A 14,301-nucleotide genomic window follows, 5' to 3' on the forward strand; every position below is an offset into this window, starting at 1 on the left:
ATGACACCCATCCAGCTGAGCCACATGGGTCAGGGCTAGCTTGTTTTTCTAACAAAGAAAGTAACAGGTTGTTCCTGGATTTCAAAATTACTACCAAATACAGATAGTGAACATTGGGCAGTCCTCATGTTCTGTAGCCATAACTTTAGTCAAAAGCTTTTTCATTTGAACATTTTATAGTATTCTAGTGATAGTTGATTTTTGGAATCTCCCTTTTGTTTTCAGAATCAGCTTCTTACTAGGGCATTTATACACTGAAAATTTGTCACTGCTTTTAACAGCAAGTGGAATGCCTTCTAATTTTCAGAACTATAGCTCTTCATTTGGTGAATAAATGGTGTGTGTGAGGGTGGTCATTTAAGTGAGAGAGCCTGTTAGCCAAAGGGCCTCTTAAAAAATACATTAGCTATCAGATATGTAAATTTGAATTCTGTATGACCTGATGGCTTAGTTGATCCTGACATGATAGGGCTATACATGAATGTGTGGGGATGAGAGGAGAGATCTTTAAAGTGTACCCCTTATCAGCAGTGAGTGTGCGTGACCTCCACAGGACTTAGAGGAATGCCAGGTTGGAGAAGAAACCATGACGACAGACTTCCAAACAAAATGGCTATGTTGTATTTTTGTTAGGAATGATTACTAAATAGTAATTACATGAGCATAGTTATAGTACATTTTGTTCTTGTAATTATTTTCTTTAAAAATTTTTTAATTTTCTTGAGAAACATCAATTTGTTTTCCATTATTTATGTATTCATTGATTCTTGCATGTGCCCTGACCAAGGATTGAACCTGCAACCCTGGCATATCAAAAGACAACACTCCAAATAACTGAGCTAGCTGGCCAGGGCTTACTATCATTTTCTTAGGAAAAACATTTTAAGATTCACCGAAAATAGTTTTTTTCCCCCCAATATAAACAGTATAGTACTCTTTGATGTAATAACCATAGTGTGATAATCAGGTGGTAAATGGAATCAGTTACATAGGCATGACCTCTAGTACTGTATTTCCCCTCCCAGAGCTGCAGTCTTAAATTTCCAACCACCTTCTCATTAGTGTAGCAACTGACACAAAGCTTTTATAATACTTTTAAAAGCTTTTATAAAGCTTTTTTATAATTTTAATGGATAGCACTGTACATTGAACCTGCCCCAAACAAAACATTTAATTTCGAGTTTCATGTCTATACCTCTGCTATTCATTATTTTTCACCAGAGTTGTCATCTGTCTAGTTCTGCATCGCCACTATTAATTTCTGTCTTGATCCTTACCCTCAATCCCATTTGCTAAGCCTTCCTAGTTCTGCATTTCCTCTGTAATATTTTAGATGCACCCTTGTATCACTCATGATTCTGTTACATGAAACAGCCTGCTGTAGCAGAAAGGAGATTATGGTGTTAGCATTAAATTCTTGTAGTTTTTCTGTAGCCTACTTGTCTTCCAATGTCAGGAATTTCTCCAGATTCATTTCAACATACTGGATTGGCCAAAAAGTTGGTTTTATCTTTAAGATGGCGCTAGTGATGCTTAGTTGTCTTTACCTTCGCTCAAAACAATTTTTGTTAGATTCTATTATGACAACTGTCATGTCATCGTGTATTTTATTATTTTAAAATATTTTTATTGATTATGCTATTACAGTTGTCCTATTTCCCCCCCCCCCCTTTATTCCCCTCTGCCCTGTACCCTGCACCCTGCATCCCCCACCCCTTAGTTCATGTCCGTGGGTCATACATATAAGTTCTTTGGCTTCTACATTTCCTATACTATTCTTAGCCTTCCCCTGTCTATTTTTTACCTACTATTTATGCTTCTTATTCCCTGTACATTTTCCCCCATTCTCCCCACTTCCCCTCCCCTGATAACCCTCCATGTGGTCTCCATTTCTGTGATTCTGTTCCTGTTCTAGTTGTTTGCTTAGGTTTTTATTTTTTAGGTTTAGGTCTTGATAGTTGTGAGTTTTGTCATTTTACTGTTCATAGTTTTTTATCTTTTTCTTATATAAGTCCCTTTAATATTTCATATAAGGGCTTGGTGAACTCCTTTAACTTGACCTTATCTGGGAAGCACTTTATCTGCCCTTCCATTCTACATGATAACTTTGCTGGATAGAGTCACCTTGGATGTAGGTCCTTGCCTTTGATAAAAGGAAATACTTCTATTCCAAGTATTCCTTGGAATACTTCTTTCGAGCCCCTTCTTGCTTACATGGTTATCTTTTGAGAAATTAGCTGATAGTCTAATGGGATTTCCTTTTCTCTTGCTGCTTTTCAGATTCTCTCCTTTAATCTTGGGTGATGTAATTATGATGTGCCTTGGCATGTGCTTCCTTGGGTGGTACTTTGGGACTCTGAGCTTCCTGGACTTTCTGGAAGTCTATTTCCTTTGTCAGATTGGGGAAATTCTCTTATTTTTTTCAAATAAGTTTTCCATTTCTTGCTCTTCTCCTGGCACCCCTGTGATTTGGATGATGGAATGTTTAAAGTTGCCTTGGAGGTTTCTGAGCCGCCTCATTTTTTTAATTCTTGCTTCTTCATTCTGTACTGGTTAAATGTTTATTTGTTCCGTCTGTTCCAAACCATTGATTTGAGTCCCAGTTTCCTTCCCGTCGCTGTTGGTTCCCTGTGCATTTTCCTTTAATTCACTTTTTATCGCCTTCACTCTTTCCTCTGTTTTGTGACCATACTCAACCATTTCCATGAGCATCCTGATTACCGCTGTTTTGAACTGTGCATCTGATAGGTTGTCTATCTCTTCATCACAATTGTATTTTTTCTGGAGCTTTGATCTGTTCTTTAACTTGGGTCACTTTTTTTTTTTTTTTTTTTTTTTGGTCTCTGCATGCCTGTTACATAGTAAGGCAGAGCCTTAGGTATTCGCTAGGGTAGGGCAACCTATGTTGCTGTGGTGTGACGCTGTATGTGGGGGAGGGGTCCAAGAGGGAACAGTGCCTCTTGATATGCTCTTGGCTAACTTTCAGCCAGTTAATCCGAGACCCAAAAGCAAATTTGACCCTTCTGGTGCTGATTCTGGTGGGTTTGTGTACATTCTAGGACCTTGTGAGTTTCTCCAATGACCTCTCCCATGAGGCTGGGAATTTCTCCCACTGCTGCCTCAACCCCCACAGGTGTTTTCAGTCAGAGGTTTTGAGGCTTTATTTCTCCACACTGGAACCCTGGGTTGTGAGGTCTGTCTCACTCCCCAGTTGTTCATCCTGGTTTATCGTACAAATGTGTGGCCACCCAGTCTGCCAGCCACCACTTTGCCAAGAGTCCTCTCTGCCCTGGCTGCCCATCTCCATCCCTCCTACCAGTCTCCATGAATGTTTCTTTAACTCCTTGGTTGTCAGACTTCCATACAGTTTGATTTTCTGGCAGTTCTGGTTGATTTTTGTTTTTAAGTTTTTTTGTTCTTTTGGTTGTGGGGGAAGGCACAGTGTATCTACCTATGCCGCCTCAGTGTGTGTTTAAAAGCAAAACACAAAAGTTGGTGAATTTTTGTATAGCCATTTTAATGGCTATGCAAAAGAATGAAAAGAAAATATGCAACATTTTCAGCATGTTATGTTTCCTTTGCTTTATTTTTTTCAAGAGGTAAAAATGCACCTGAAATGCAAAAAAGACTTGTGCAATGTATGGAGAAGGTGCTGTGACTGATTGAATGGGTCAAAAGTGGTTTGTGAAGTTTTCTGCTAGAGATTTCTCACTGGACAATCCTCCTCAGTCAGATAGAGCAGTTGGAGTTGATAGTGGTGAAATCGAGACATTAATTGAGAACAATCAAGATTATACCATGTAGGAGATAGCCTACATACCCAAAACATCCCAGTCAATAAAGTTATTGGTGAAAATGAAAAATATGTGTCTTTTATTTTATGGAAAAAACCATGCAGACTTGGTTAAATTGGTCTGTAGTTTTGTAATGTCTTTCTGGTTTTGGTATATGGGTCATGGTGGCTTTCTTCCGTAAATACTAGGTAGAATTTCCCCCATGAAGCCAATCTGAGTCTAGAATGTTCTTTTTACATTGTAAGTTCAATATTAAAATAGATTTAGGGTTGTATATGTCATTTATTCTAGAGTGAGCTTTGGCGATGTGTCATCTTCAAAGAGATTTGTACATTTTATCTGTTGTCAGATTTATTGGCGTAGGCTCATATTTCCTTAACTTTTAATATACGTTAAGACAGTGATTTTTTGGATATTAATATATATTCTTTAAATTATATTTTGTTGATTATGCTATTAACAGTTGTCCTGATTTTTCCCCTTGGCGTCCCTCCCCCCAGCACCCCACTCACTGAGGCAATTCCCCCACCATTGCTTATGTCCTTGGGTCATGTGCGTAAGTTCTTTGACTACTCCATTTCTTATGCTGTACTGTACACCCCCATGGCTATTCTGTACTACCCATTTGTACTTCTTCCGCACCCACCTCCCATCTCGTAACCATCAAAACACTCTCTGTATCCATGATTCTGTCTTTGTTCTTGTTTATTTAGTTTGTTTTTTAGATTCAATTGTTGATAGATGTGTATTTTTGCCATTTTATTGTTTATAGTTTTGAACTTCTTTTTCTTAAATAAATCCCTTTAATATTTCATATAATCGTGGTTTGGTGATGGTGAACTTCTTTAATGTTTTCTTGTCTGGGAAACTATTTGCCCTTTGATTCTAAATGATAGCTTTGCTGGGCAGAGCTATCTTGGCTGTAGGTCCCTGCTTTTCATTACTTTGAATATTTCTTGCCAGCTCTGTGGCTCTGTGGGGAAAGGGTTTTGAAAAGGGGCAATGGCCTCTGCTCACCTTGATGCCAGACACTTCAGTCTCTCCCTATATACCACTGGTGCCCTTCAAGTTGCTGACTGGTACTGGAGCTCAGAGGCAGTGAGCCTGAGTAGGTGAGTCTGTGTTTGGGTTCTTTAAGAGGAACTGCTTGGGGCTCCAGAAGTTTCTTCTACTGCAGTTTCTTCTACCTGCTGGTTCCTGCAGCCAAAAGTTGTAGGGACGTATCTTCATGACATTGGAACCCTGGGCTGGGGGTCCTGGTGTGGGGCTGGGACTCCTCACTCCCAAGATATCCCTCCCCAATTTTTATCCATCACCTGTGTGTGAAGGACCACTCTTCCCTCACACAGGGGTGAGGGATCTGCACCCTTCCTACCTGTCTGGATGGATGTGGTATCTTTAATTCTGTAGTTCCCTGACTTTCATTCAGCTTGATTTCTGATGGTTCTGGGTGATGGTTGTTCTATATTTTAGTTGTAATTTTGATGTGGTTGTGTGAAGAGGTGAGCCATGTCTGCCTACATCCCCATCTGACTGGAATTATCTCTAGTGTTGTTATCTCTGATTTTAATATTTTTAACATATCTTTCCTTTTATTCTGATCAGCCTGGTTGGACATTTATCACTTTGACTGATTTTTTTCAAGTAATCAGGTTTTGTTTTCATCAGATTTTTTTTGTTTTTCTGCTTTTGATTTCACTCATTTGTGCCCTTTTTTATTTCTTCTGCTTGCTCTAGATTTAGTTTCTTGTTATTTCTAGTTTAAAACTGAGCTGGAGTCACTGACTTAAGACCTGGTTTTCTAAGATAAGCGTTTTAGTGCTATAAATTTTTCTCTAAGCACTGCTTTAGCTGCATTCCAGCAAATTTCAATACGTAGGGTCTTCCTTTTCATTGAGTTCAAAACACTTCATAATATTCTGTTTGGCATTGTCTTTGATTCATTGATTGAAGGATAGTTGGCATATAATATTATATTAGTTTCAGATGTACAACAGTAATTCAACAAATACTTAATATGTAAGATACATGGGTTCTTTTCAATGTGTGTATTTAGTGTCCAAATACAGGAATTTTCAAAGATTTTTGTTAATGATTTCTAACTTCATTCCACTGTGGTTAGGAACCAGTTTGTATGATGTGATTCCTTTTAAATTTTCTAAGGCTCGCTTTATGGCCCACAAATGATACATACTGGGGTTTTGTGTGCACTTGGAAAGACTGTCTCCTGCTGTATTTGGATGAAGTGGTCTGTAATGCCGCTGGGGTCATGTTGGTTAATGCTGGTGTTCAGCATATAAAATATTTGTGGACTGTCTGGGTGCTCAGTTGGTTGCAGTATCATCCTGTACACCAAAAAAAAAAAAAAAAAAAAAAGATTGCAGGTTTGGTTCCTGGTCTGGGCGTGTGTGTGGGAGGTAAACGATAGATGTTTCTATCTCTTACTTTGTTTTTAAAATCAATAAATGTATCCTCAGGTGAGGATTTATAAAAATATTTGTATAACTTGTGAATTTTACCTCTTTTTCTTAATATTCTTGAGCTTTGTTCCAAGGTGCATTTAAGTTACTTGGGAGCTGCTGGGGAGGACTAGGTCAGCCATTGATTTGGGGCTGATTTTGCCTCGCTACTGAAGCAACACACGTCTGAGCACTTTGATTCCTGTGAATTATTCCTCTTTCCCCCACTGCCATGGCAGCAGAATTTCTAGTCCTGTTTAAGCTTTGGGTTTTTTTCCCTTTGATCCTTTCTGGGGTTTTTTCCTGTGCCAAGTATAGTTTCTTCAGATGCACATGCTGATTGTTACTCAGCTATAGAAGCAAATATCCCCCCCGTGCAGATCTGTAGAGCTTTCTCTGTGATCTTTTTTCTTTATACTCATCCTTGTGGCCTGCGGACACCTTGCCCTCAGTGGACCCCCAGCTTCATTTTCTCAACTCAGGCCACCTCTGCCTCGGTTCCCCTTCCTCTGCTTCAGCCAGTAAACCTTTTCCAGGCAGTAAGCTGAGGCAGTTACGGGGCTCACTTCATTAGCTGATCAGGGACCCCTGCCCCACACTGCCTGTGTCCAGTGTCTGAAATCCCCTACATTTGTTTGTTTGTTTGTTTGTTGCTATGTTTTCTTATTTCCAGTGACATGGGAAGCATACGTCCTGTGATTCCATCTTGGCCGAAAGTGGGTATCTGCTGTAATAGTTGTTAACCTACGTTTTTTGGCTACATAGCTTTCGCTGATGATACACATTACTCTCTTCAAAAAAATTTAACCAGAATCTTGGGAAGGACTGGTGCAAGTGATGAGTCCTGCATCTTAAGCTTTACTATCTTTACAGTAGATCCATCTTTGGATCTTAGCTACAAAAAGAGGAATGACAAGATCTGGCAGGACAGAGATGCTAGTCCAATCTGTTCAGATCCTTCCCACGTGCCAGTAACAACCAAGGGAGGAGTTAGTGTTTACAAGGACTGATTTCTTGGCAGATCATAAAAACTAATTTGCTTAAAGATTCAGGGAAACCCCTCAGCCAGCAGCTCGGACCCAGTGGGTGTACTTACGGCTCCAGGACCCTGCAGCCTGGGGTCCAGGTGGCTCAGGAGCAGATGGAGGTGGGGACCATCGATCCAAGAGGTTGCCCACCTGCATGGGAGACGTCGTACTTGACAGCACCATGTGAGCTGAATCTTGCCTCCCTTTAGCCTCGTTCTCCTAACTTCAAGCTCCTACTAATTGCATGGTGTGAGAGCAAGCTAATTTTAAAAACTTGAACCAAAGTTGAACTGAGATGCACCCTAATTAAGATAATATGATTATAAAATAAATCACAAAGCCAGCACATTGTTTAAGCTAAACAATTTCAACTTCAACTAGCAACTTAGATTGTTGTTATGTTCAGAGTATGGTGATAGAAAAACAATTACATCGTGTAGTTGTATCACCAGTTTGGCCTGAGAGTTTCCTAGGTTCATGTGCATGTGGGCTCTTCATTCATTTTTAAGAATGGTGATCATAGGCAATAATAAATCAATAGCAATAATAAAGAATCTATTCTTTAACTGTAATAATAAAGCAATAATAAAGAATATATTCTTTTAACTGCAGATTCCTTTCTTTGAAGGACTCTGGCAGCCTCCCAAAGGAGCTATGGAATCCAGGGAGGTGGGAGCAGGGCCGTCACAAACCTCTTTGGCACCTCTGTGTGAGTTAGGAAAAGGTGCTGCTTCTGGGTGATGCAGCCTCATGGGTGCCTGGCTTGGCAAATGGGGCTCAGTTTGGGGTTCAGGTTTCCTTGTCTCCTGGTCTGGGTATCTCTGTGCAATACACAGGCATCACAGCTGTCCGTGGGGCACCAGCGGCAAGAAGCTGCTTCAACAAGCTGCCTCCCTCCAGCCCCAGACTCTAGTGGGCCTATGTGATGAGTAGAGGGACTGAACGATCATTAAGATATTTGTTGGCTGAAAAAAGGATGAGAGCCCAACTCTGAAATTCTGAGCCTATATAAATATGCTGCCGAGAAATAAGAATGAAATGTCCACATGCAGCAGTATTTCAGACTCTGCAGGGATTTTGGAAATGAACTCGTGTTTCCCTTCCTGCTCTTTAACAGATGTGGAGCCCCCAGAGCTCAAAGAGGAAGTCAGTAGCCCCACATCTCACCACGTATAGAGGCCGAGTCTGGGCAGGGCCTGCATGCCGTGGCGCCAGCTGGTGCTCTCTCCGTGATCCGGTGCTCGACCATCAGCAATTTCCTTACAATATTTGACCACCATTTTCATAAATTTAAATTTAGATAGATTTTTTCCGCTAAAGTGCCACTTACAACCCATCTTGAGAATGCAGATAAAAAGATCAGTCCTCTGACTCAATGATTACAGGATTTCCAAGCATCATTATTTATAGTATTGGAAAAATACAATGTTCATTTCCTTGGAATTGTGGCTTCTGGCAGTAATAATTCCATTACTGTTGATGAACCAACCAAGATATCCGAGTTAATGCAGTTTGTGTTTAAAGATGTCCTAAAAGGCTGATGTAACCTTCATTATCAGCACATGACTTTTAAAAGTATCATAGTTATTAAACAGTAAGAACATCTCCTAACGTCACTCTAATATGATTTGCTGTTCCCCCAGGCTAGGTGGCAAAAGTTTAATGAGCAATTTAATTTCTTCATGAATAAATATGTCTGTCTGTTTGCTCCAAGGGTTTGGGTAACAATGGTTCAGATGAAATATTACAGCTTTTGTTGGAGTATTTTACCTTTAAGGAATCAAACCTGCCTTAGAAATCATCTCCAGGTTCTCCAAATCCTATATCATGACTAACTTCACTCCCTTACTAATTACTATTCATAAAATCCATGAACTAGATTTCACTTTAGAAGTCTTTTAACATCGTCTCATTTTACTGAAGTGGCAGACAATGGTGCTGCTGTATCAAAGTACCCTAAACCGGTGGCTTAAACAACCGAAGTTCATTAGCTCGAGGTTCTGGAGGCTACAAGTGTGAACTCCAGCTGTTCAGAGGCCAGTTCTCTCTGAAGCCTCCAGGGCAGAGTCTGTCCCATGCCCTTCCTGTAGCCTCTGGTGCTGCCGGCAGTGCTGGCATTCCTCGGCTGTAAGACTCATCACTCCAGCCTCTGTTCCGTTGCCCCAGGACATTCTCCCTGTAGGTACCCCATGTCTCTTCTTACAAGGACATCAGTCATACTGGGTTAAGAGCTCCTCTTAATCCTGTATGACCTCATCTTTTTTTTACTCAGGTGTTAATTTAAAACTCTGATGTGCCAACTTAGCGTTTTCCACCGACACGGGGAGCAGAAACCTTCACAGGCTTCACAGGCTTTTGCTTCAGTGCTGCCTTTGCGGGAGGCTTAGCAGCAGCCTTTGCTGCCTTTTTAGGTGCTTGCTTAGTCTTTTTTGCTTCTTTGGAAGCCCTGATGGCTTGTTCTGATGGAGCCTTCCTAACTTCAGGTTTCGGACCATTACATCACCAGGAGATGCACCGGCCGTGGCCCTCTGGAGCTTGCACACTGGGTTCTTCTCTTTCGGATTTCTTCCCACTGTCCCTTTTTGTGCTCTCCTCTGCAGAGGGCAGTCCAGTTTATCCATTGCAGATTCCCCTCAGAAAGGAATGGCCACTCACATCTTGCATTAAGAAATTGAAAACCCTTCCCATGTGCCCTGGCTTAGCACCTTGTGTACCGGGGGTAGACCTTGTACGCACCAAAACTACACAGTTAACCTCCCAGTGGCGGCTGCACGCCAGAAGGAAAGATGGCGAAGAGAACCAGGATGACCTCCTCTTAACTAGTTACCTCCACGACAGCCCTATTTCTAAGTGAGGCTGCATTCACAGGTACCAGGGTTTAGGACTTGAGCCTGTCTTTTGGGAGCACAGAAGTCTACCTTCTACAGCACACAACCCTACTACTTCTATGAATACTAGCACTACTGGCAGTCGTGAATCACCCTCCCTTTCCATGGGCTCCTGGAGTCAGGTAAAATTTGCACACAGGAAATCATTGTTTACACAAACCATTCTTGTCCTTGCAAAGCTCATAGTCCCATCGAACAACGGATGATAAACAAGTCAACCATTAGGTGCTTGTTAGGAAAAATAAATACTCGTCCATGTAGGATATGGCTGACGTAGTGTGGTTAGGGGAGGCCTCTGAGGATATGACATTTAAACTGGGTTTTGAAGGATGACAGTGAGCCAGGTATGGGAATGGTAAGGAGGACAATGTTCCAGGTGGGGGGAACAGCAAAAATGGAAGCCTCCGAGGTGGGAAAGAGCCCAACACTTTCTGGGGACTGAAGGGACAAAGAGGGGAGATAATAGAAGAGGAGATCAAAGATGCAGGCAAGAGCCACAACCTGATGGGCAATGAGTGGCTGCCAAGTTTTTTTGACAGCAACCCTGCTGCTAAGAAAACAGGTATACAGATGCACATATACACAACTGACAGTGAAAGAGAAGATAGTGAGTAGCGGTTAGATTTTCAGTTACAGTTTGGAGATGGCATCTCAAGATGCTAATGTGCTGTGTGTGGGCTGGTGAAGGAGTTCAGGATGAAGCTCAGCATTTTGGTTTGAACAGTTGGGTCAAAGCAGTGCCAACAGGTGAAATGGTGAAACCTGGGGAAAGAAAGATTTTGTTAGAGAGGGAGGGTCTGTGAATAAACAGTTCTGAGTTTGACACATTCCACTTCAGACACCTGCAAGTCATCCAAGTGGATACGTCACCTGGATACATCTCCGAGGCTCAGAGATCTGTCTGACAGTATACATTTGGAAGTTGATGACTGTATAAAGATAGAATTTAAGGCCATGGAAATAGGTGAGGTTTGAAGAAAGGGAGAAGAGGGAGGAGTATGTTGGGGTGAGCCTCAAGAAACTGAAAACAAATCATGCAATTACTAAGCATGTTAGTTACCATTATTTTTTGCATAGCATAGTGCATAGCACAGATGTGCACGGTATATACAGCCAAGACTTGGAATCCTAGCGAACCAGTGTGGGAATCTGTGTGACTAGAGCAAGTCGTTTAATCTCTTTGAGCTTCTGTTCTACATCTGCAAAACGGGCACAATACCAGCTACTTCACGTGCTGGTTCCCTATCCCTTTCCTCCTGGGCATGTGTTTCAGGGCAATGGGGAAGAGGGGAGAGGACAAAAGAAAAAGATATTTTGGAACAAGTCAAAATTATTCTGTACTTTGCTTAAAGCCATCCAAACAGAAATCACGTTGCATAGGCATTTAATTTAATTTAATACCTACCTGACTCCTCTGTGGGGGGATTATGTGTTCCTTTATCCCTCAGTTGGTGTGCACTGGGATAGCCCAATCTGTTGCCTTCTGAGTCAGTCTCATTTTCTATGCACTGTATGCTTACTCAGATTCTGTTTAATGATATTTATTTCTCATTTTACAAAGCTTCTAAATGCAAGTCAGTTTTTTCATCTGGGACCCAACTGAGGAAACAGCCATCCAGGGCAATTTTGACTATCCTGAACTTGAGCTTTAATCACTTCAGGTACCTGATGGGCCATGTGATGTTTGCATATTTATTGAAAAACCACTGGCAATAAAATAGATCACAGTTATTGTTCCTGGTTGGCAGTTCTCCACTGAGTTTGCTCCAGAGAGTGAAGTTCATACATTAACTGCATCCTGCCTCAGTGTTAACGAAGTTCTGGACCCGCTGAACCAGAATGGGGGCTGTAGACGGGATGGAAGGAGGAGGGAATCTGATTTTAATAAGCCTCCCTAAGATTCTTGTGCAGATTAGAATTTGAGAACATTTCAATGCACTGCTAAAAGGTTGTTTATCCATATTAGATCACTAAAGCAATTTATTCAGTCACTTATTGTCACTAAGCGAAGCTGACAGAGCACATTCCACGTGAAGAATGTCCTAGGACACGAATCGTCTCTGCTCTTTCAAGTCTTAAGAGTTGTCAATCAGGAGTTTCCAGAATTTTCTGAATCATGAGAAACTGGGCACACATTAAATTTCAAAGAATAGTAAAATATAGAAATAATATATAGTAATAAATCACATGTTCAACCCCAAATACCAACTTATTCTTTCGTCTTTTTCATAGCAGTTTTTTAAAATCTTCACTTGAGAATACGTTTTTATTGATTTTTAGGGGTAGAGGGAGGGAAACATTGATGTGAGAGAGGAACGTGGCTCCGTCGCCTCCCATATGTACCCAGATGGAACCCACAACCTGGGTACGTGCCCTGACTGGGAATCAGACCCACAGCCTTTCCATGTGTGGGACAACTCTCCAACCAATGAAGCCTCTAGGCCAGGGCAAAATAGTTTTTGGAATGTGATTTGCCCATTAAAGTCTCGTGCTGCAAAAGTAGAAGATGTGAGTGTGTGTGAGTGTGCATGTGTGTGCATTTCACGAAGGCTTTCTAGAAGACAGGCAATCCTGCCTCCATCTGAGAGTCACCAACGGTCCCGACACGCTCCCTGTCACCAACTCAAGAGCTGTCCTCTGCAGCCACAAATGCTGTGGGTTGTGCAGCCCAGGGGGTGCCACTCGGAGGACAGACAGCACAGATCTGACAGCGTTCTGGCAGATGTTGGGAATCATGGTTTAGGGAAGGAGTGCTGTGTCCCCCCTCACAGCAAGGCTCTGTAGAGTCAGCAGTGGTGCTCCCCCCCCCCCCCCCCCCCCCCCCCCGCAGCCCCTGCCCGAACCTCCAACACCCGAGTCTCAGAAGCGATTTCCCCTGAAGGATAACCTTGCTCTCAGGGTAAGCAGGAACTGATAAACCTCTGTACTAGGTTGGGCATGCTCTCCGGGAGTGGGGGACTTGGCTCAAATCCCTGATCCCTGTGTACCCCGTCCCCTCCTTGTGACTTCTTTGGATTTTTGACCTTCTTCCTCTGGCAGATGTCGGGCAAACATCTCGTAAACATCTCCTGAAATCAGCTTTTCTGTCAAAATGTGTTGCTTGGTTTGGCACATTTCAGTTTTGTACCCATCCCCATTTTGTTAAAGGAAGTCCAATTACTTATGATTTTGTGAGTTCAAAATGCCTCTAAGGGTCTAGGGAGTACATTGTACACACACTGGAACCCTCTGCCACCACACTGGTTTCCTCACCTCTCTGACTCCACCTGTCTCCCAAGGGTCCGCGGCCCTGACCTCTGACCCTCTGTTGTGGCTGTGGACCAGTATTTTCCCCACAAGTGCACTTGTATTAGGCCTACCTTGACAAGTCTACCTTGAAATTCTGGTGAATAAAAATGTTTTAAAATTAAATGTATATTTTAAATTGTGTTTTAATTAATTTGTTTTGTTTTAATAGCTGTTACATCCATATGATTTCTCTCCTCAGTGACAATGTAGTTCATTTCTTGTGAATCCTTCCAGAGGTATTTAATCTGCAAGCAAATTAATTCCTCTTCATTTTTATGCAATTGGTAGCTTACCATACAGGGCTCTGAAATTAGCTTTTTTTCACTTAATATTACACTGAAAATTTCCTTCCCCTCATCCCTGTCATGGGCGGAAGGGGAAGGAGCAGCCCCCATGCCGCGGGCAGACGTCAGGAGTCACTGGGTGAGCCAGGCTGTGCTTCAAGTCCGGGGGGAGGGGAGGGAGGGCGGCTGGGTTCCTCAGAAGGGGCAGAGGAGACGGCAGACTCGGCTGGGGTCCTAAAGGAACCCGGGAGAGAACGCGCCTTCCTCCGTTGCCTTCCTCCGCCACCAAGTAGAGGAGGCCAGCTGGAGCCCAGGCCGCCGGCCTCTCCAAGGGGCGGGCCGGCCATGTTCTTCTCGGGAGAGTCAGACCCGTTCACTCTCTGGTAAGCGCTGCACGTAGTCACTTCAAATATGTTAGGATTTTAAACCCTTCGTGTCCAGGTTTGAAAAATAAAGGTGGGTGGAGAGAGGGAGTATTTTGGGGACAAATGGCTAGTGTAAACAGGGGCTCCAGGAGCAGCTTCAGGAATTTTCCACTTTTCTCCGGAGGTTCAGTAACC

The 14,301-nt window shown here is 42.4% G+C and overlaps 1 protein-coding gene and 1 pseudogene across 1 annotated transcript in view; one reads left to right on the forward strand and one right to left on the reverse strand.

Moving 5' to 3' along the window:
- The window catches only part of SREK1 (splicing regulatory glutamic acid and lysine rich protein 1), a 41,096-nt gene extending 39,450 nt beyond the window's left edge, over positions 1–1,646 (forward strand). Inside the window, exon 11 of the mRNA XM_036020352.1 lies at positions 1,385–1,646. Coding sequence (XP_035876245.1) covers positions 1,385–1,619 — 235 coding nt within the window. The 3' untranslated portion in view covers positions 1,620–1,646. The remainder of the gene's footprint in view (positions 1–1,384) is intronic.
- Positions 1,647–6,302: 4,656 nt separating this feature from the next.
- On the reverse strand, positions 6,303–12,905 carry LOC114491175 (annotated as a pseudogene).
- Positions 12,906–14,301: the final 1,396 nt, after the last annotated feature.

This window comes from Phyllostomus discolor, chromosome 3 (assembly GCF_004126475.2).
Source record: "Phyllostomus discolor isolate MPI-MPIP mPhyDis1 chromosome 3, mPhyDis1.pri.v3, whole genome shotgun sequence".
In the NCBI taxonomy this organism is placed as follows: domain Eukaryota; kingdom Metazoa; phylum Chordata; class Mammalia; order Chiroptera; family Phyllostomidae; genus Phyllostomus; species Phyllostomus discolor.